Source organism: Hemicordylus capensis, chromosome 5 (assembly GCF_027244095.1).
Source record: "Hemicordylus capensis ecotype Gifberg chromosome 5, rHemCap1.1.pri, whole genome shotgun sequence".
Lineage (NCBI taxonomy): Eukaryota > Metazoa > Chordata > Lepidosauria > Squamata > Cordylidae > Hemicordylus > Hemicordylus capensis.
Window position 1 is genome coordinate 153,323,345 of NC_069661.1, and position 21,838 is coordinate 153,345,182.

Sequence of the window (21,838 nt, forward strand, 5' to 3'; positions counted from 1 at the left end):
TTGGGACCTCAGAAGCTGTGGTGACAATGGCCCGTGCTGAGGCCCAGATACAGGGCATAGCACCTCTTGGGTAGCCCAAGGCCACCTCTCCCACTGGCCTCTTTCAGGAGGAGGAGGAGGAGGCGGCACATTCCATTGCATGCTTTGCATCAGTCGGAGTAAAATCCAGGAAGAGGCAGAGCCACTAGATCCTCTCTCTATAAAACCACCAGTCCCTAATCTCTGTATTGGTGAACAAGGAAGCTCCTCATCTGGTTTTGCTCTGGTTTTTCAGATTCTGCTGGCAGCTCCCCAGACCAGTGACTGTTCCCACTACTGGTGTTCAACCACACCACAGTGCTCAAGAGAGTGGAATCGCATAGCCACTGAGATGCTTCTATGTGCCATAGTTGGCTGAGGGAAGCTGTCAAGGCTGAATTATGGGCAGCGGCTGCTAAGTGGCGCAAAGCTGAAATCTGGGACTGGGAGAGCCTGCCAGCCAGTAAGGGATCAAAACCAGCAGCCATTAGGAACATGTTAGAGGTCAAGCTGAGCAGACAGTCAGGGACAAGGATCAGGAGCCAGAGGTCAGGAACACACCAGAAGTCAAACCATGCTGACAGTGCAAGGAAGAACAAAAAATGCTCTGGCAACAAAGAGACCTTGAAACGGAGACAAGGTCTGTTTAAGATTAAAAGCCTCTTATATTCTTCCTATCTGCATGGAAGCCAATCATTGGCATCAAAGGGTGGGGCCAGCATAGGGCCGGGAAATTTGAAAACTCCTACAGTGGAGCAAATCACCACAAGGGGCATTGGTAAACAGAGTTTCAGCTCCGGGAAACTGACAGCACCGTAGCTCCTACCTCAGAAGCCCTGTTCAGACAGTTGTTGTTGTTTTTTTAAAAGAAAAAGACAAGTGTCCATGAGTACACCATCTAAAGGGCCACTGGAAGCCTCAACCCCTCCTTGTGTTCTTCGCAGTTACGGCAACTGTCTGAAGAGGCAAACACCTTAACCATGGTGGTGGGTATTTCCATGATCAGCAGACTGGGACAGGCTGCTGATCACAGAAACACTTTCCATCATGGTTACAGCATTTGCCTCTTCAGAAGAGCAACATGTTTTTTCCCCAAAATCCCAGATGTTTTTGACAACTCCCATAATTCCCAGCCAAAGACCATTATAGCTGGAGATGCTGGGAGTTGTAATCAACAACATCTGGAATTCCCTGTTAGAAGGAAGGCTGGTGTTCTCCATCTTGAACTGGGATGGATGACATCACAACTATGCCATTGAGGTGTCCCTTTATGTCACTCACTACAACTGTAACAAATCTGGTTCAAATTCGTTAGGCGGTTCACAAGTTAGTCCACTTGAGTCTCAAATGTTCATGTTTTGCCATCTTGAACTGGGGTGGATGACATCACCACAAACTACGCCACTGAGGTGTCCCTACAACTGTACCCAATTTGGTTCATATTGGTCCAGGTAATGTGGAGTTGACGGGGGGGGGGACACATACACTCAAATGCCGTGTGATCTTATAAGCTTCAGGGAAGTAGACTAAAAATGGTGGCTCTGTGTCAGCAGTGGAAATAAAGATGCTACAGTTTGTGTAAGCAGAGCAGCTAGAACAAAGAACTCCATGATCTTGCAACATGCAGTGGCTGCCTGTCATCTAATCTCAAACATTGAGGTGCTGATTCATGCAACTGGTGGCTCTATGTAATCCCAGACAGATTGTTAACCTACCAGCAGCTCTGAGCAGCTAAGTGATTATGTGGAGTCCACAAAATATGTGAACTGGGCTCAAGAGATGGGGAAAAGAAGAAATATACGAGTGTCTAGCAAATGGTTGATGCTAAACAAATACCAAGTAGTAAAAATAGGCCAGGTATTTTGTTTTTCTTAAACATGACCAGCTTCTGCTGCTAGAAAAGTATGCAATACTTTTAGCTATAATAGCTGTTTAGCTATCATGAATACCTGAAATGACTGTATAGATGTACAACTAAAGTTGCTACAATTAAATTAATTTGTTTCACTTCCAATTAAAAATACAGAAAAACTGCTAGTATCAACAGACCCCAGAAAGCTTGTCATTTTGCTTTCCTTAGACTGAATGTGGGGTGGAGGAAGGGTCTAGTCTGCTAGAGGCAAAAAATTTCAAGCACATCACAATTTCCTATCTCACTTTCCCTCCTATAAACAGATATCTCTGTCCTATGCCCTGGGGAAATATAAGGAATCAACAATTATGTCTGCATGTTAAATTGCTAGGCAGCCTCACAATTTCCTTCCAACTTTTCCATGATCACTGTAGGGCAAAATCCCAACTTGTTTCACCCACCCTTTATTTTCAATACCATTTTAATTAAAATCACTGTACAATGAAACCCCACTTCTCCTTGGCTGGACCAACTGGAAGAAGCATTATTTACATGTTATGCCATACTTACTCTGCTTCGTCAAAGAGATTTCCAATATTTTTAAGAGGCTCAGCAGCTGGATTTTGAGCAATGATACGTTTAATCTCATTCAGTTTTTCCTCTACAGAGCGGAGTGTCTGCTGGTAAGGACCACTGACCCCTGTGATTTTCAGGGCATTTGCTTTCTCCAGGAACCTCTGTGTCCTATTAGTCAGCTCACTTATGATGACATCCCAGAGAGCAAAACACTGGTGACAAGGTGCACAGTCTGGGAAGGTGCCGGAGTAACCTCGGGTACACTTATCACAACGGAGTCCCTCTATCCCCTCATTACAGATGCATTGCCCAGTTGTGCGGTTGCACTGTGGGGTCTGAATGCCACGAAGATCACAAGCACAAGCTGAAAGAGAAAATAAATAAATACAAACACCACAGATTAGTGGGGGGGAATCAAACATGAACAATTTGAACATTTAATGTTTGTTTGATGAACAAAAGGGTAGTAATTCTTCTGATAAAGACTTTAATTTAGTGTTCCCTCAGTTTTGGATCTCCTTTCTAAATATATTATTCCTTCAGTAACGTCCTCTAGTTCAGTACTATGTCTTTGGTGGGCAAATGTGCAGAGTACGTGCCACTGCTGAACGAGTGCAGTGTGGTGTAGCATTGATAATGTGGTCTTGTACTAGGGTGAGGGGAGCTGCATTCAAATCCTCATGTAGCTACCACAATGGTCTTTGGGTAGCTTTGAGCTACCCACTATTTCTCAGCCTGTCCTTCCTCACAGGATTCTTGTGAGAATGAATGGGATAATCTCATCTCATATATAGCAGCTTTTCAGTTGAAGGGTGGGATATAAATATAATAAATACATTTATTGATGTGTACAAGAATATGCAAAATGGCAGACTGGCTCGGAGTAGTATTTCCCTCACCCTTCCACACTCTCCTTTCTTGCCTTGATCAGAACTGATCATTGATTAAATTGCAGTCCTGATGAAATCTAGTTATGTTTTAAATCTTAAAGGGCATTTAACTGCACTCTAAATTATAGGAGCCAATCTACATTCCATTCAGAGCAAAATCAAACTCCCACTGATGGTGCTGGATCACATTCAATTTGTTAAACAGAAACAGAATTTGCAATAAACAGGAGTTAGCATTTTCTAATTTGCTGCTTCATATAGCTAGGTAGGACAAGAAAATTGGATGTCATTAGTCTTAAAAAGGTTTGTTTTACAAAGTGCTGAGATAAATGAACAAACAGGAAATCTGTCACAAGTGTAGGTGTCATCCTGAAAACAGAATCTGGAACAGATAAAGGATGCAAACTGTTGACCTCCAAAATGACATGACTTTTGACACCCAGCCCAGCAGATTAAAAGCCTATGGGGAATACCACATCTTTCAGGAAGGCCTCATCAACTGAACATATAGAAATGACCCATAAATCCATCAGGAGACCGGCAAAGTATTATCTAGATTCTCTTTATAGCGTTATAGTCTAGTGTTGAGGTTTCTTCCTAAAATATTCAAGCTTTCCACAAGAATATGATATAGCAGGAAGGGGATACAGAGAGAGAACAATACTAGGCTTTAGTACTTTTGTATGTGGAGTTATTTAAATGTATTCACATTTCTTAGCCAGATTTCTAAAAGGCCATTTAAAGGAATAAGCTACTATAAACAAAACCAGCTCTCTTTCAGAGAATTAGTTCAATACATAGAATACAAAAAATGTGTTGTCCTGCTGTTCAACTTATGTTGGTGCAATTTAACAAAATGGCCTTTTTGTTCTCAGAGTTATACTCCAACACAAGGGTTTTATTTCCATCAAAGCAACTTCAGCATTCCCACAGTCAATCGCTATGGAACGTAAACCCCCTCAGGCGATTCATTCCTTTTTGAAGACTGAGGGGAAAGGAATTACTTAACCCTTTCTACCAGTAAAAGATTACTTCTGGGAATAAGGCACTCAGGAGAATAGATAATTATTCACATTTCTTACATGGGCGTAACAAAAAAACAGAATCCATCAGTATGTGGTTGCCCTCTTTTAAAGGTCCCAAGATTATATCAGATGACATGTCAAATTCCTTTTAGCATATCATGTTACCATATTTGTTTTTGGAGCAAAAAGACAATCTTGATCCCACTGAAATTAATGGGCATTGCTGTTTTCTCCAGATCTCCAGAAAGATCACAGTAAGCAAAATACACAAATGCATTATCATTTATATGGGGCAAGTCCAAATGCCTGTAGTAACAGCAATAATATAAATCTGAAAGTATTAATCACTGTAATACATCTTGGCATGAAATTTCAGGGCTTACTTCACTGGTAAAAAAAAAAAATCCCCTAAAGGAAAGTATACAGATAACCTTCAATTAGTCAATACACCTCAATAACTGGCTTCCAATTAACTACAAAATGGCCCGACTAGCCAATGGCATGTGATTATTATCTTTGTTCTTGCCCAGCCATATCTCTTTTTTTCTTGCCAAACCAGAAAGGGCACGTATGTCAGTAAGAATTGCCTAATGATAGTTGTTATCCCATTAAAGCAAAAAACAGCAACTTTGGTTTACACAGGGAGAGTTACAGGTATGGCAGCTCCAAAAAGTGAGGAAACTTGATGGCCTATGATGTTCCCACCACAGAGACCTGATATCCAGTCTGAGATACTGTACTGGTCTACAAAATCATAACGATGGAAACACAATTTGGCTAGGTCCTCCATGCTCAAATCCACTGGTGGCAACAGCAAAAGATGGGGATTAGTGCTACAATGATGTTTAATAATAATTTGATAACATGTGCCTCTGAGCATATGGCAAGTACCTCAGCAGGCAGCAACTACAAATAGTAAGAGATCCTTTTAGTCAGAATCTTCTGATCATAACTGATACAAGGAATGTTTACCATAGAGATGGAGACTTACACTGTACCATTTAATAGCTATTCACAACAGAACCTTCATTGCAGAGCAAGATAGAGGTATGCAACTCTGTTCCATATTCAAACAGAGGTTTCAAACTCTGTATGAAACTGAAGGTTTACAATGGAGAACAAAATGTAGCTCTACTACTGTCACTAATTCCTACCAGATGTCTAGTAAGTTTGACATAGCGAGAGAGTAACAGTCAAAATCTTCCTAAATTTCAAAAACAAGACAAGCACAATTTTATTCATGCAGTAGCCTATTCATTTCTATGATATGAAGGTCACTGTCAGAGAGAAGGTGTCACAGCTAAGAAGCTGAGGTCCATGGTCCCCATCCACTTCAGAGACATGAGTTAAACCATTCAATTGTCATGGTTGCCCTTTATTTTCAAGGCATTTTCCTTTCTCTGGAAGAGGAGAAAGATTTCAACAGCCCTAACTAATAAATACCCTAATTTGTAGAAATTCAAAACATATGTATTTCAACAGGCTCATGAACAGCCCTTGAATGGAAAGAGACCTTTCATGAAGAAATTGAGTCAGTCTGGGCTTCACTATTAGTGAGCAAAACTTCCCATTGTAAATATGGCGGGGGGGGGGGAGGGGGACTCAACCATGGTGTTGCAGTGTCATTTGTGCTTTTCAAATTCTGCTCCACATAACTTAGCCATTTTCCCATTGATTCAATTAAAAAGATGACACCTGTTTTGCAGGCAATTCTTAGCCTAAAAATGCCTGTTCTATCATGAATAGTGCAAAGGGAAAGCTTTGAGAAATCACAGAAGGGGTGTGTGTGTGTGTGATGAAATATGATAGAATGCTTGTCTCCAGCAAGAAGTACACAAGTGCCAGTCTCAAACGTCTGACATCTTTTAGTAGGTAGAAATGTTGTGGTCTGAGTTAAATAATTTTATTTATTTATTTTTACACGTATATCCCGCTCTTCCTCCGAGGAGCACAGAGCAGTGTACATGTTTATTTTTATCCTCAAAGCAACCCTGTGAGGTAAGTTAGGCTTAGAGCTACATGACTGGCCCAGAGTCACCCAGTGAGTTTCATGGTTGCATGAGGATTCAAACTCAGGTCTTCCCGGTCGTAGTCCAACACTCCTACCACTATGCTGTGATAATTGTAATTTATCACATGTTGAATAAATAGGTCATGATCTTTTACATTCACTCCTTGACAATATGTTGGAAAATGCTTTTACAAATAATAAATTGTATCTTTCCATCTCTAAATATTCAGCACTTAAGATTCTAAAATCTTCAAATTAGTACATTAGCTACATACATTAATACATAATACAAGCAAGCCTTGTTATACATGGGACCATTATTCGTGGTTTCACATATCTGCGGATGTCAGACACCCAACTTCCTCATCTGCAGATATGAAAGGGTTAAAACCCATGTATCCGCAGATCAGAAATGACCGTAGAGGTCATTTCTGGCCACCATTTTTTCTACAGGAGCCATTTTGTGGCTCATTTTGGCAAAAACTAAAAAAAAAAAAAAAAAAAAAGGAAAAAATCCATGACTTTGGGGGACCATGGGGTAGGGGGTTGCTGGATGCCAGGAGACCCGCAGACCATGGTAGGGCACCTTATTTGGCCCATTTTTATGATTTGGGGGCAATTTTGGGTTTTGTTTTAAAGTTTTGAAACCTAACGTTCCCATTGACTCAATGACTCATTATCTGCGGTTCTGTTACCCACAGTAATCTGTGGGAATGAAACCCCTGTGGATAAGGAGGTCCACTTGTACATTTTTTTAAAAGTTTGAAAGCTCTATGATTAAATTATTTATGTCTAATTATAAAGTTATGTATGTATGTCATGCCGTTCCTTTTTGGAGCTCAGGGCAACAATCTCTGAGGTAGGTTAGGCTAAGAGACTGCTTTTGTTAGACAGTAGGGATTTTAACCTGGATTTCTCATGTTTAAGTTCACACTAGTCACACCAACAAAACATATAAAAGGCACTGATTAATTTTATCAACTTGCCCTAGATTGGGAAAAACACACATGTTTTTAGATCTAGGTAGAACATGGATTTTATCCTTGTACTATAATTGGATCTTATTTCTTGGATCTTCAACATCTTATTTCCTGGATCTTCAAAATATTATTTCCAGGAAAAATATTTCCTGGATCTTCAAAAATAAAGTTACTTTCAGGGACAGTGATGATCCCCCAGCATTTTAACTCTATTCAACTTTTATTCATACTGGAACAGAAATTAATCCACATTGGATAGTTGCTAAAGTTCTAGTATTAGTTGATCTAAAGCACTTGCAATGATATAAAACTTCAGTTTCCACTCTGATGGTGGGAATCTGGCAGCTACTTTAATTAATCATTAATGCAGAGACTCAAATATCTAAGAGCTCCAATGTCTGTTTTGAGTTCTTGCATACACGGGGCTTTCTTATTCACTGCAGGAATGAGGACAGCTTGTGCTTGCTAAATAGCTACAAGCTAAGCATGTGCCTTGAAGAATCCACAGCACTCAGAACTGGTCTGACTGAATATCCTGGAAGCTGTATTTGCACCTACACTCAGCTGCAAAGCTGAGGATATGCTTATAAATACAGGGCAGTCACTATATGGGTTTTCTGTGGCTATCTCTTCTTAAGCATGTATCCATGCACAATAAAAACATGTGAAAATTTGGCTGCCTAAAGTTAATGGTACATTTCCTGTGGCTATGTATAATGTATAATGTTCACCATATGGGGGTGAATTTCTAAGAGACAACTACAGAGGAACCATCTGGGTTCAATGAAGGCTTTTTTTAGAAGGAGCCTAATTACCACCTCAGCTAAAGGAGGTGGTAATTAGGTCCTTTAAAAAGTCTTCATTGGACCGAGATGATTTAAATAACTTTTGACCATTTCTAACCTCCCCTTCCTGAGCAAGGTGCTGGAGAGCATGGTGGCATCTCAGCTCCAGGCAGCCCTGGATGAATCTGATTACTTAGATCCTTTCCAGTCTGGCTTCCAGCCTGGACACAAGATGGAAACTGCCTTGGTCATCCTAGGGGATTACCTATGCTGGGAAATAGACAGAGGGAGTGCGACTCCGTTGAGTCTCATGGACCTCTCGGTGGCTTTAGATACACCACAGTATCCTTTGGGGTCATTTCTCTGGGTTGGGAACTGGGGACACCATGATATGGTGGCTCTGCTCCTACTTGGAGGGACATATTCAGAAGGTGATGCTGGAGGACACCTGCTCCACCTCCTGACCTTTGGCCTATGGGGTGCCACAGGGATCCATTCTGTCCCCTATGCTAATATCTTCATGAAACCTCTGGGAGAGGTCATCTGTAGGCATGAGCTGCGGTGTCATCAATATGCAGATGACGCCCAGCTCTACCTATCATTTATGTCAGCATACACCATGGAGACAATGGATGTTCTGAACTGGAATGTATTTATTTTATTATTTTATTTTATTTTTACATTTTATATCCCACTCTTCCTCCAAGCAGCCCAGAGCGGTGTGCTACATACTTAGGTTTCTCCTCACAGCAACCCTGTGAAGTAGGTTGGGCTGAGAGAGAAGTGACTTGCCCAGAGTCACCCAGCTAGTATCATGGCTGAATGAGGATTTGAACTCGAGTCTCTCTGGTCCTAGTCCAGCACTCTAACCACTACACCACGCTGGCTCTATCTAATTTAGAGGCTGTTCTGGGCTGGATGGGGGCAAACAAGCTGAAACTTAATCTAGATAAGACGGAAGTGCTCTGGGTTGGTAAAACTGATCATCTGAGTAGGATGGTTTATCTGTTGTTGGACGGGGCCATACTCCCCTTGAAAGACAAAGTCTGTAGGGATGTGCATGGACCAGTCCAGACCGGTCCGGACCTGGGGCTGGTTCGGCAGTCTGGCACTGGGGAGGGTGGACCTTTAAGGGCTGGGGAGGGTGTACTTACCCCTCCCACCGCTTTCCCCCCTTCAGCACTCCTGCTTTTGAACGCATTTGGGGTGGCAGGTTACCTTCCTACCACCCCTTCCCCCGTTCCTCAGCTAAAAGCTTCAAAAGGCTGACTGTGTGCGTGCATGCGTTTGTGCGTCAGACGTGCACGCGCGATGCACGGACCTGACATGTGCGTGCTCAGTCAGCCTTTTGAAGCTTTTAGCCGAGGAATGGGGGAAGGGGCAGCAAGGAGGTACCCTGCTGCCCCAAATGCATTCAAAAGCTGTCCTTGGACATGCATGTGGCCGTGGTGCACAGAGGTGCTTTTTATCAATTATAACTGGTATACTAGCTGCAGCCCTACTTGGAGAAGTCTGACCAGACTTCAGTCACTCATGTTTTGGTGACATCCATATTGAATCACTGCAACAAGCTTAGGAGTGTACCAAGGTTGGAGTGGGCCCAGACATGAGATTTTAAAATGGGCCCCTCACTGTCTTCCTCTCCTTCTCCTAGCCCCCTGTCTCTGCTGCAGAAGAACATTAAGGACACATGTAATATAGTGTAGCACAGGGTTTCTTAACCTTGGGCCCCCAGATGTTGTTGGACTACAACTCCCATCATCCCAGACATGGCCTTTGTGGCTGAGGATGATGGGAGTTGTAGTCCAACAACATCTGGGGGCCCAAGGTTAAGAAACCCTGGTGTAGCAGATTAACAGAGGACAGGAGACTACAGTTACATGGTATAAACAACCGCAATACAACAGAACCAAATAATACAACAGTATCCACTTTGTGAAATACAAGGGGGCAATCCATGCCTGCTACCACAAGAACAGCTCTCCTCCCCTTCTGTGGGTTCCAAAGGAAGCTTCTGTTCCAAGCTTAACCATTTTTGTCTGGGCTGTAGCATGGCAGGACTGCAGCTCAGCTGGGAGGGAAAGAGAAACTTTTGAGGTGGCAAGGCCCGCTATCCCCTGGCTACGGGGCTGGAGAGAGGGCAAGGCATTGGGGGCTCCTCAAAGGCTGTGGCCAGGAGACATTTGTCTCCCTTTGTCTTATTGATGGTACACCCCTGAACAAGCTCTACATGAGGCTGCCCTTGAAGATAGTCTGGAAGCTTCAGCTGGACAAGAATGCTGCTGCAAGGATGGTCACGGGCACAAGTCGCTTCAAGCCGAGAGCAGCTTCGCTGGTTACCAGGCTAAATTAGATTTCTAAGCTAAATTTAAGGTGCTGGTTTTGACCTTTAAAGCCCTACAAGGCTTGGGGCAGGGGTAACTGTTGGACCACATTTGCCCATATGAATCTGCCAGGGCCCTCCATTTGGCATCTCAGGCTCTGCTCATGGCCTCACCACTAACAGAGATCCAGTTGGTGAGGACTAGAGACAGGGTCTTTTTGGGTGTGGCCCTTTGGTTTGGGGAGAGGGTATAGCCCTCTCGGAAGAGCCATGCTCCCTCCCCTCACTGTTTTAAAAAATAAATTAGATGCATATTTTTAGAGAGGCTTTTAAATGTTTTGTCTGCTGCTTATATGTGGTAGGTTTCTTAGTTTAGATTTTTACAACTTTTAATTTGTAAGTTTTAAAATTTGTAACTTTTAAATGTGGTTTTAGCTTGGTTTTTTTAACTTATTTAATTTTATTAATTTTAATTAATCTATTAATGTTGTGAGCCACCCTGAGCAGTAGTATATTGGAGGGGTGGGTAGAAATATTTTAAACAAACCAAATCCTATTAAAAAAATTTCCCCTAATAATTTTTTATTCAATCTTTCCACAACATAACACACACACATAAAAAGAAAAGGACTTCCATCTCATCATTAGAAGAAGTATCAATTACAATACCCAAGTCTTGCCTGTAACTTAGTCGTTCTCCCCCCGTTAAATCATACAAAAGTCAGCTCTAGGGCAATTTGGTTATCACTCAAGAGCCTGATACAAATCCATTTCATAATATGTTTTTAAAGAAGAGGGTCCCACTCCCTTTTAAATGCTTCAAATTTATTTCTTAATAATGCCGTTAACTTTGCCATTTCTGCCAGCTCTAGCACTTTAAATATCCAATCTTCTTTCCTCGGACAATCAATATCTTTCCATTTGTATGCAATTGCCAATCTTGCTGCTGCTGCTAAGTACATAAAAAGGATCCAGTATTTCCTAGGCAGTGTGCTATTATCGATGCCTAGTAATATTGTTTCTGGACTCTAAAATCCTAAAAAAATTGATCTATAAATTCATTCTTCCTACTAAATAACCAACATTACAACAGAGCCATCAGGACAGCAAATCAGCCTGGTCCAGAGCAATGTGTGTATTCCAATGCCCATATGGATCTTGATGGTGATGTTTCTCTGGAAATGTGTCATATAAAACATTCTCTAACTAGAGTGGAATCAAGTGTAATCTTATTTCTTGTTTAACTGTCTCATTTCTGAAATCTCATTTCTATGGTTTGTTGTAGTGAAGAAGTCATGGTTTTTCCTTGCTTTTATCTCTGACCACTAGATTAGAACAACACTGGGAAGCTATCCCACATTCCTTTTCTTGGGAATATGCTTTCTTTTAGATAGTCAAACTAGGACAGCACATACTTGGACAACATCCACACTGACTTCCTAGTGTTGAACAACACTGGGGAGCACTAAGTGGTGTTGGATCATCCGGTACTAGATAAAAACAAAGCACATGTGGAATCTAGGAACACAAAATTGCCTTCACTGCAAATCCCTGTACAGCACATCTGGATCCCTAGAGGCAACAATCCTACTAACAAGCTTAAAGGTGCCAGATGACATACATTTCAAAGTGACATTTTAATGGATTGACCCTTACTTTAAGCAATCTTATTCCAGAACACTGGGAGTTCCATACAACATAGTGAAAGTTCATATTTATACTCTAAAGATACCGGAGTTCTTTATTTTAGCAAACACAGTGCTAAGATGTCTCTTATTTTTGACATTTGGATATAGTATTGCCAGTAGCATGCACAAACATGCCCACTCTTGGAGGCCTACAGTCTTATTAATCTAGAATAATGACCACCACATTTTCCCACTGAGGGCAAAATCCCATTGCAGAGAGTCATCTGGAACATTAGAGTAATGCCAATACATTTCCAATATCAATACCATTGTTGGAAGTGACTTGGGAGTGCAGGCAATCAACTCTAATGCTTGAAATCATATAAGAAATGCAGTAAGCGTTGTGTTTTTTTTAAAGTGGATAATACAATGTAATTCAGGTTAAAAGAAACCATGACACATATTTAATTTCGCAAACACAGTCCGAATACTAGCCTGGTGAAGACTTGACATTCCGGATCTTTAAACCATGGTTTGGAGATGACCTCCTTTGTGAGATTGCTTGTTCTCTTGGGTTATCCTTCTTCCACCCCTTCATGCAAATGTCCGATTCCCTCCCATGCTTCGCTTAAGCCAGGGCTGCACAACTTCAGCCCTCCTGCAGATGTTGGCCTAAACTGAAAATTGCCCCCCCCCCCCATGGCAGGGTATTATGGGAGCTCTAGTCCAAAATCAGCTGGAGGGCCGAAGTTGTGCAGCCCCGGCTTAAGCCATAGTTTAGTGTTATGTCAACATCAACAGTTACTGGCCAGTATTGACTGAAAGAACGGTTTGCAAATTGGATTTGAGGCACTCCAAGTTTGCCTTACAGTTTGCACTGATGTGACATAACACTAACTAATGTCTAAAGTAAATAAAATAATTATATAATTAAGGGTGGGGTCAGAGTTCTCATGTAAAAATTCACAGTAAACTATAGTTAATTACAACTAGAAAGTAGAAATGGGAACCTGCATATCAGCAGGGCAGAGGAAGGGGGAGGAGGGACCTTGTGGACCCATAGCACATCCCCAATATCCAGGTGTGCAGTTTGGAAACATTAACTCTGCACTGAATCACTACACTACAAAATAAAGAGACGTGCACATGACCAAATGAGCCTGCCTGCCTCCCCACACACAAGTTATTTTGCTCTCTTGGCTCTGCCGCTTGACCGACACACAATTGGTGCCGCTGCAAGTGGCAGAGCAGGGAGCCAGAGAAGGGAGTCCTCCGGCATCCTTCAATGCACCGCACCAGGAGTGTGGTGCATTGAGGAATCGTCCCTCAGCTGGACACTCTTATCGCTCAGCTCTGTATGTGCGTAGGCTGCCTGCAGACACCCCCCACACACACACACTAACCCAGTCCTGGGGTTAAGGGCGCACTCGTACCCTTAAACCCAGGTCAAAGCCTGGTGTAAATTCCTGAGCTTGGGGCTAAGGCAGCGCCGGGATTGGGATCAATCCCAGCGGTGCACACGAGCAGCCAAGTCTGGGTTTGGCTGCCTGTGTGAATAGCCTTCAGGCCTTGTTTTTATCCCACATGGATTTAAACATTCTACCCTGTATTATTTATAACTTCTGTAACAAAACTGTTATTTTCTATTCATATAGGAAGATAAGAGAACTGCAGAATTAAGAACTGCAGGTTAGTATATATAAAGTATTTACTTCTAAAGATTAGAAGAAGCAAATCAAGCCTATCCACTCTGTAAAATGAAAATTTGCATTGCCTCCAATTCAGAGAATGTTAGTGTTACTTAAGTGCCATTGAAACCAATGGAGTTTCAATGTGTACACCACAACCAAGAGAACTAGAAGCTTAAGGTTGTTTTAAAATGAGATAATATTCTCAGAATGATGAAACCTCTCCATCTTGGTATTTAGCATTCACCTTGAACAGACTGTTGCAGAGATAACTGAATCTGATGGAGAGTGTCTATTGTAGGTCAAAAGAAGTCTCTCACTCAATGCTGGGAAATTTGAGCACAAGTCTATTGTCCATGCATTTGAAATGAAACTGGATTTCCGTTTTGGAAGAAGGGCCTCAGGACAAAGACATTTAATTGAACCCTAAAATACAACCAGAGCAGCTCTAAGCACACTTCATTAGATTAGGCATACAAGAGTTCTTTGTTTTGGTATTGAACAGCCCACAGGGATATGTTTTTGAAGGGCACAGAGTGCTTCATGGCAAAGGGGAGGTAGTCAAAAAATTGCCCCTTCCCTGGTGCAGTATGTTGGGAAGTGTTGTTAGCTTCATGCACTAATGCTTCCTTGTTTTGTGTCAGCCAGTGACCCTGCATGAGCAGCATGGTTAACACCAATGTCTAAACTTCCTATTAACTTCAATGAAACTTTAAGTGCAACTAGTTGTCTTTGTATTGGGGCCATCTCACTGGGCCTCTCAGGCAGAGCTAAGTACAGAATCTAGTAACAGCTGTGCAGAATTCATCATCTTGGGAATATTATCACCTTTTTAAAAAAAAACCCAAACCTTTAAGCTTCTTGTCACTATTGCTGTGGTACGCACGCATGTGTGCAGGATTCCTAGCAATCACAGGAGAGGTGATTCTAAGCGTAGGCACTTCTCTAGGGAGGAGCTTGGTCCAGGAAGCCAGTCGTGCCAACCATAGAACAGTGGGGACCAGCCCAGGCAGAGGTACATCTAGGTAATTTTGGAGCCTGGACTTAAAGGTCCGTGACACATGCATGGTTTTTAACATGTGGGTTCTTGAGGGCAAAAACAGCAAAAGAACTTACAAGCATGTAAGAATATAAATCAGGTACATTTATGTAAATATGCAGGAGCCGAAACATTTCCACACACGACTTAACATAGTCCCAATCCCACATATTCCTTTCCCCATTCTCCCCTTCGTCTTTAAAGCACCCAGCACATGTCACGACCACACTCGGCTGCCTTGCACAGTGCAGCGCAGCTGGCAGTGCGGCACGGAGACCACACCACCCAGGACAGACTAAAGAGGATTTGAGGGGCCCCAGGATGTGTGGAGGCCCTGGACTTCAGCCCTGAAGTCCAGGATTAAGAGCACCTCTGAGCCCAAGCTAAAACTCCATTTATAATAAAGGGCAATGTGTGCTGCAGTCCAGTCACAAAGATGAGTGGATATTCGGGGAGGCATGCTCACACATTGACCATAAAAAGGTTTTATTATCCATTTTTGTATGGGATGAGAGACACATGGGGCTTTGAATAATTGGGCCAGCAACTTAATGGAAGGTGAAACATGCAGAATGAATGCTAACTTTGTTTATGTAGAACCAGACCTCAGTTATGTCACCTCTGGTATCCTCTGATATCAGACTCTCCCACATGCAATAAAATGCTAGATTAAGAGTCTACATGAAAGAAGCAGTGGGAGTGAATGACAAATATTTCAGTATCTGAGTCTTTATGACAGAAAAAATGTATTGAAGGGGGGAAATGAAGGTCTAAGAGTGAACTGCAGTTTTATGCTTTAGAAGCAACACTTTCCCCAAATAGCAAAACATAAGAAAAAAGTGCAAGTTCTTTTCCACATTGATATTTTTTGAAATTTATCTGAGAAAGCATTTAAACATTTAACCTTTTCAAGTTGCTGCTGCTGCTGTTTTGGAACCTTTTAAATAATTACTTTATTTCATAGGAGTGATAGCCTTCTCCAGTTAAAAATTATGAAAAAACATTAAATGGTATTAAGTAGCTTGAACTGGACTTGTGGAGAAGATGAAAAGGAATTCCTACTGAAAAGGAATATGAAGTTGTGCTACTTTTGCCTTTAAATAAACACACACACACACACAAGGAATAGATAACTATTATTTTTTTAAAAAAACCATTAGGAATAGATAACTATAAGAATAGTTTAGAAAAAGCTGCCAAGAGAGTTTGTGAAGTTTGCTGTTGCTGCTGCTTCTTTTTTTTTTTTTTTAAGCTTAGGAAAGGAAATTGAGATAGAGGTCTGTCAGGCTGCTTTATGTACAGAATATTCTGTTTTGGAGAGGGAGTTGAATTGGATGAAAAATAGTTAAGTTACTTTTACCAATTCACCCTCACTTGAATAGAATTTTCAACAGCAGCTATGCAAATAAAAGACCACGGGTTTACTGACATGCAGTGTTTCTCATAATCCAAGCCATGATCTGGAGAATCATGAATTACTCTTGTGCTTGAATGCTCTCTCCTCTATCAGCTTCAAATCAAGGTTTCCAATTTTGGTTTGGAAGGCAAGCACAATCTATAGTTTGCTGGTTTGTATGAAGCAACAAATTTCACTGCTGCAGTCAGAAAGTAACTAATCAACTCTGCATGCATGAGAGGAGGAGGAGGGAGGGAGAGGAAGTGCACAAACCCAAAGCCATGAACTCCATGGTTTGAAGGATGGGAAATATTACATGTGGACCAACCATATTGCAACTAGATTGATGTGTGCTAAAAAAAACAGGCAAACATAAACAGTATATTTGATCACTGAAAATGTTACATCCCTTGTAAGCATTTACAAGAATTTTATTTGTTAAAATGAATACACACCTACCTTCACCTTCAAATATCCTATATCCTATACTTTTTGATAATTTTCACTATTCTTACTTCATTAACTACGAATGTTGGAAAACCAAGAATGCAATACCATTCCCCCCATCAGTTCTTCCTGTTTTTGAGTTTTTTTGTTCAACAATAAATATATGACAAGTTAGTAGTTGTGTTGTATAATCTTAAGCATCTCTGTGTTAATTTTGATTTAAAACCATATTCTTGAATTTCCTGGCAATATGCCCAATGTTAATATGAAAACCCTGAACCACTACTATTAGCATCTCTTTGCACAGACTCTTTAAGCATGCTCTTCCAGGAAGAACAGGAAATCTGAGGGATTCAGAAGGATTTAGACACTTAAAATGTTATGATATAGTTATGATATGTTATGATATAGGGAGGAGAGCTGGTCTTGTGGTAGCAAGCATGACTTGTCCCCTTAGCTAAGCAGGGTCCTCCCTGGTTGCATCTGAATGGGAGGCTCCATGTGAGCACTATGAGATCTTCCCCTTAGGGGATGGAGCCTCTCTGGGAAGAGCAGAAGGTTCCAAATTCCCTCCCTGGCTTCTCCAAGATAGGGCTGAAAGAGTTTCCTGCCTGCAACCTTGGAGAAGCCGCTGCCAGTCTGTGAAGACAATACTGAGCTAGATAGACCAATGGTCTGACTCAGTATATGGCAGCTTCCTATGTTCCTATGTATGATGTAGAATTCTGATCCGATTCCAGGACTATCCATTAGGTCCGCCTGTGTGTTTGCTAATCTTTTATATGATTGATTCTGCCTCTCCAAAAAAGGGACTTGCTTGTGCTTTTTTAATGTAACGGTCTCCAATTTTGTATGCAGCTTCTAAATACAACAGGGTAGTTTCCCCTCCAATGCACATATTGAACTACAGAGAATATGATCAGAGAGTGGGGGTTGTGTTTTCCATAAACATCGGCAATATCTTAACTAATTTTGGGAAACAATTTTAAAATAGATTTTTCACACAAATTCACACAGGGGAAGAAAGTTTCACTACAACTGAATAAGAATCTGCAAGTGTTCAATTTCCCAAGAAATGGTGGAGCTCCTCTTCACAAGTCTAGTTTATTTTAAATCATCTTTCTGAGGGCGGGGGGAAATAGTTTGCTAAAACCAAATTATAGACACAGTTTAGTTTTTCAGACTAATCTCAAATATGTGCATGCCCAGTCAAGATGCCAAATAATGACCTACATTTTTAAACAGTGTTACACTGTGAGACATATTCTTAGATTTCAAGGAAACATTGAGCACTCCCCTGCTAAAAATATTACGCTTGTTAAAAACAGCTCTTACATTTTGACAGGAAAAGTAACTGTTCGTTGCTTATGCTTTGAACATATTTTTCTCACATACCTATTCAAAATTCTAAAGGATATAATATAAATAGTCTTCTATTTAAAATATATATTTATGCATAGAAAACATATACTGAGATATATACTTATAAATCCTGCCTTAGTTTGAAAGCATTTAACTTACTGGTGTATGCAGAAAAGATTCATATAGAGCAGAACAGAAAAATACTGAAAACCTGAAACAAACAAGAACTTTGTGAAAAAAGAATGCCATACATTCCCAAAAATGTGGAACCAGGGGAAAGATAAAATTGCTCATACTAAATCAATCATGAAAATTGCAAATTTCAAAGAAACACAACAACAAACAGTTGACAAACACATGCACATACCAAGTTAATTTACAACTGGCCAACTGAAAGTTCCCACCCAGCATATGCTCTACAAGGAATGTCTTTTGGTGGAATTGACCCAAAGCAAAACTCCATGTGTCTCTCCTTAAATAAATCATTCAGTAGAGTTGCTCTTCTCACTGCACATATGTAGTGAAGAAAGAAATCACACCTTTTTTCTTTTTGGTAATTTGTAACCTTCCTTTCCAACCAAAACAAGGAAACAAGCTGTTTACAAAGATCATGACATTTGATGAATTCCCCTTGCCAAGCAGCTATAAACAATGTAGAACCACTGGGATCCATCCACATTCACACTGGTACACTGTGCATACTGACAAATAAAAGCAACCCTACCCTATGTATAGTTATTGTAATCAATAGTGAAACAATGTAGGAAACTATGCAGGGCATAGAAGCCATATATCCTAATTCTGGATGTCTTGCCCAAGAGCTACTTTGCTGCTAGGTCTTTAAGGAGACATCACAACCTTTCTATGCTTTAAGGAAAGCTAGATGCATTTAATGAAGAAAACATGCATTTATATTTTGTTATTGAAAGCCAAGATCTTCAGCAAGCCAAAATATGTCCCAGTGTGTTCCCTACTATGCAGCACATGCAGCTGCATAAATAGTGCTAAGTTTGCTTATCTGATTTAACATATATATATTTAAAATGTTCTACGCATAATCATTAAGAATCTGTATTAGTTTTCATAAATTCTGCAATAAGAAGACATAGACTAAAATCCAAATATGCTTACCTCTCTAACCAAATTGAGCTATATTCTATAGTTGATATGAAAGAAAGCAAATATAAATTGTTACATTATGAGCCTACAATGTGATTTGTATTTGGATATGGAATATTTATCTCTTTTTTTGAATGTTTTAATAAGATGTGTAGAGGGCTGGGTATGGGGGTGTATATTAAAAAAACAAACTAAAAAATGCTGACCAAAAGTAAATACTTGTTGATAACATGGGCTGATGGAGTCCATCAGTAAAGCTGACCAATGATGAAGAATGCTATTTAAAAAAACCCCTCCCATTCCATTTGCCAGTCTAGCCCAACCTATCAGAACAATAAAAGCACTGTCCTTATTTGGTCTTTTGGGGATATTTTAGAGCTGTTACTAAAAATAGTGGCTGACATGGTGGTCAGCCCTACATCAACTTTAGAGACCCACTGGGGCTGCTGCGCAACTTGAAAGGCAGCCCCAACAATGTGCAGGAGAACCTCTATATTTGTGGATCCAGCATCTGCCTATCCGTGGTCGAGTAATGAACACCCGACCTTGGTATGCATGCACTGTAAAAATCTGTCAAAAGGGGGTTAAACATGCATATCCATGGGCCGAGGATGGCTGGAATGAACCTTGGAGATGATTTCCGGCCATCATTTTGAGTGCAGGAGACATTTTATGGCTCACTTGAGAAAAAACCTTGAAAAAAATGCAGAAAGCCAAATAAACAGACAATTTCTGGCATCAGGGAGGCATCGCTGGATCGCTGGAGAGCCATAGAGCATGGTGGGGCACTTAATTTTGCCCTTTTAACCTCCTTTTGGCATTTGGGGCAGTTTTCAGGCTTCCAGGAAACTAACCTCCGTGATCCCATTACTAAAATGACACTCTATTTGCGGTTTCTGTATCCACGGTAATTGTGGAGAATGGAACCCCTAATATCAGGGTCCTCCTTTACTATGATGGGGCTGCTGTGGAACAACTTAAACCCACTTCTGAGCAACTACACAGTCCTACTTCCATTGTTTCCAAAGGAAGTAGCGCTGCACGACTGCCTGGAAGTGGTTTTAAGTTGTTCCGCAGCTGACCCATCATGCTACAGCATCAGGGCTGCCTCCCAAGTTGCACAGCAGGCCCAAACATTGACATAGGACTGTTCTTCATGTCAGCCATAATTGGAGTGTGAATAGGTGCATTATGGTGTTGGATGTGCTATCGCTACCGCCCGCTGCCATTTTTCTTGCCCGCAACTCTCGCCCTTGGCGGCGGAACTCTCACAATGTGTCGCGAGAATTCTGCCGCCAAATCCAGGACACGCATGCCAGCTAAGAGAATTAAATATATAGATATTTAAAAAGTTTTTAAAATAAGATTGTTATGTGAAGTTTACTAATTTACTTGCTTCAGAAGTCAGTGACTAGTAGACAGTGAATAGTAGACTACTGCAGAGTAAGAGACTATAGGGCAATCTGGAGTATAGGAAGTATCCTTATAGTATCTATAAAGTGTTGGAGGGTTTGCCATTCCCAATCCCTTTCTTTTCTCCACCATTAGAAGAGTAATGTCAGGATTGCAAATGCCTACACACCCAAAGTAATTAACCACTTCTCTTAGAAGAATTCTATCTACCAAATACCAGTTACATCAAAATTCTAGCTGAGACATCTGTGTTTATTTTAAAATTGGGCTCACTGTATAAATGACACTAGAAATACACTCCTTCCCCCTCCCCCATCTCCCCCCAACAAGTCGAGATAACTTTGTTTTCATGAAAGATGTAAAATATCCAGTGTACAATCTTATGTAAGCACATACTACACCAGTTACAAGTTTGTTCTGGTCTGGACAGCATTTGAATTCATTCCATGACAATCAGGCAAGTTTATAATTAAAAACTGGCATAGTTAATCCAACTTTCTGAACAACCTAATTAATCAAGACTGGTTGTTTTTGTCAAGCCTAAAGTTTCCATTAGTTCAGGACATGTTACTAATGCAAATTTTCCTGAAGCAGATGAAGCAGCTTCTAAACATCATTTATACATTACACAGGATTCACACATGATGGTGTGCATGGGGGCATACACTTTTGTAGGAAAAATGTCTTCTGTGATGCAGCTCTTACTAAGGGTACATTCATAAGCATCTTGTGGAAGAGTTAAAATTTAAATTATTTCAACCGCCTTTAAACTAATGTTAATTTGGTTGGATTGGGATTTTAGCATTTTTATGTCTTTTAAAAATGAATGTATATTATATCTATGGGTATTTTAAAATTAGCATTACCTTTGCTGGGCCTTCAGAATGGCTCAGGCAATGAATGTAAAAAAAGAACTTATGAGAAAATACTTTTCTCCCCACTAATATACATTTCCCCCCTTTTCAAATTATTTTAACAGATGATATGATAAAACAAGTTCTGAAATCAACAAAACAAGCACTCTACAAATAGTTTGTATCTTATCTACCACTTCCGCTACAAAGCTGCAAAACTATTCTGTAACCAGACACTGACGAGAATTAAATTTAGCTTCATTAAAATAGTATTTGAGAAAGCCAGCCAGAATCAGTGAGCTGCTTGATAAGTGCTGAATAGTTACAAATATTGCAACATTAAAGGAGAGGCTAATAAAGCACTGAAGAACCTTGTTCTCTCTTGTTTCTAATTCTGTGGGTTTTAGCTGTGTACGAGGAAGCCAATATGAA

At 40.7% G+C, this 21,838-nt stretch overlaps 1 protein-coding gene across 2 annotated transcripts in view; it reads right to left on the reverse strand.

Annotated features, from left to right (window-relative positions):
• Positions 1-21,838, reverse strand: part of LAMB1 (laminin subunit beta 1) — a 118,411-nt gene that overhangs the window by 21,041 nt on the left and 75,532 nt on the right. For both annotated transcript variants that reach the window (XM_053252956.1, XM_053252957.1), the window contains one exon: positions 2,441-2,810. In XM_053252956.1, coding sequence (XP_053108931.1) covers positions 2,441-2,810 — 370 coding nt within the window. The remainder of the gene's footprint in view (positions 1-2,440; positions 2,811-21,838) is intronic.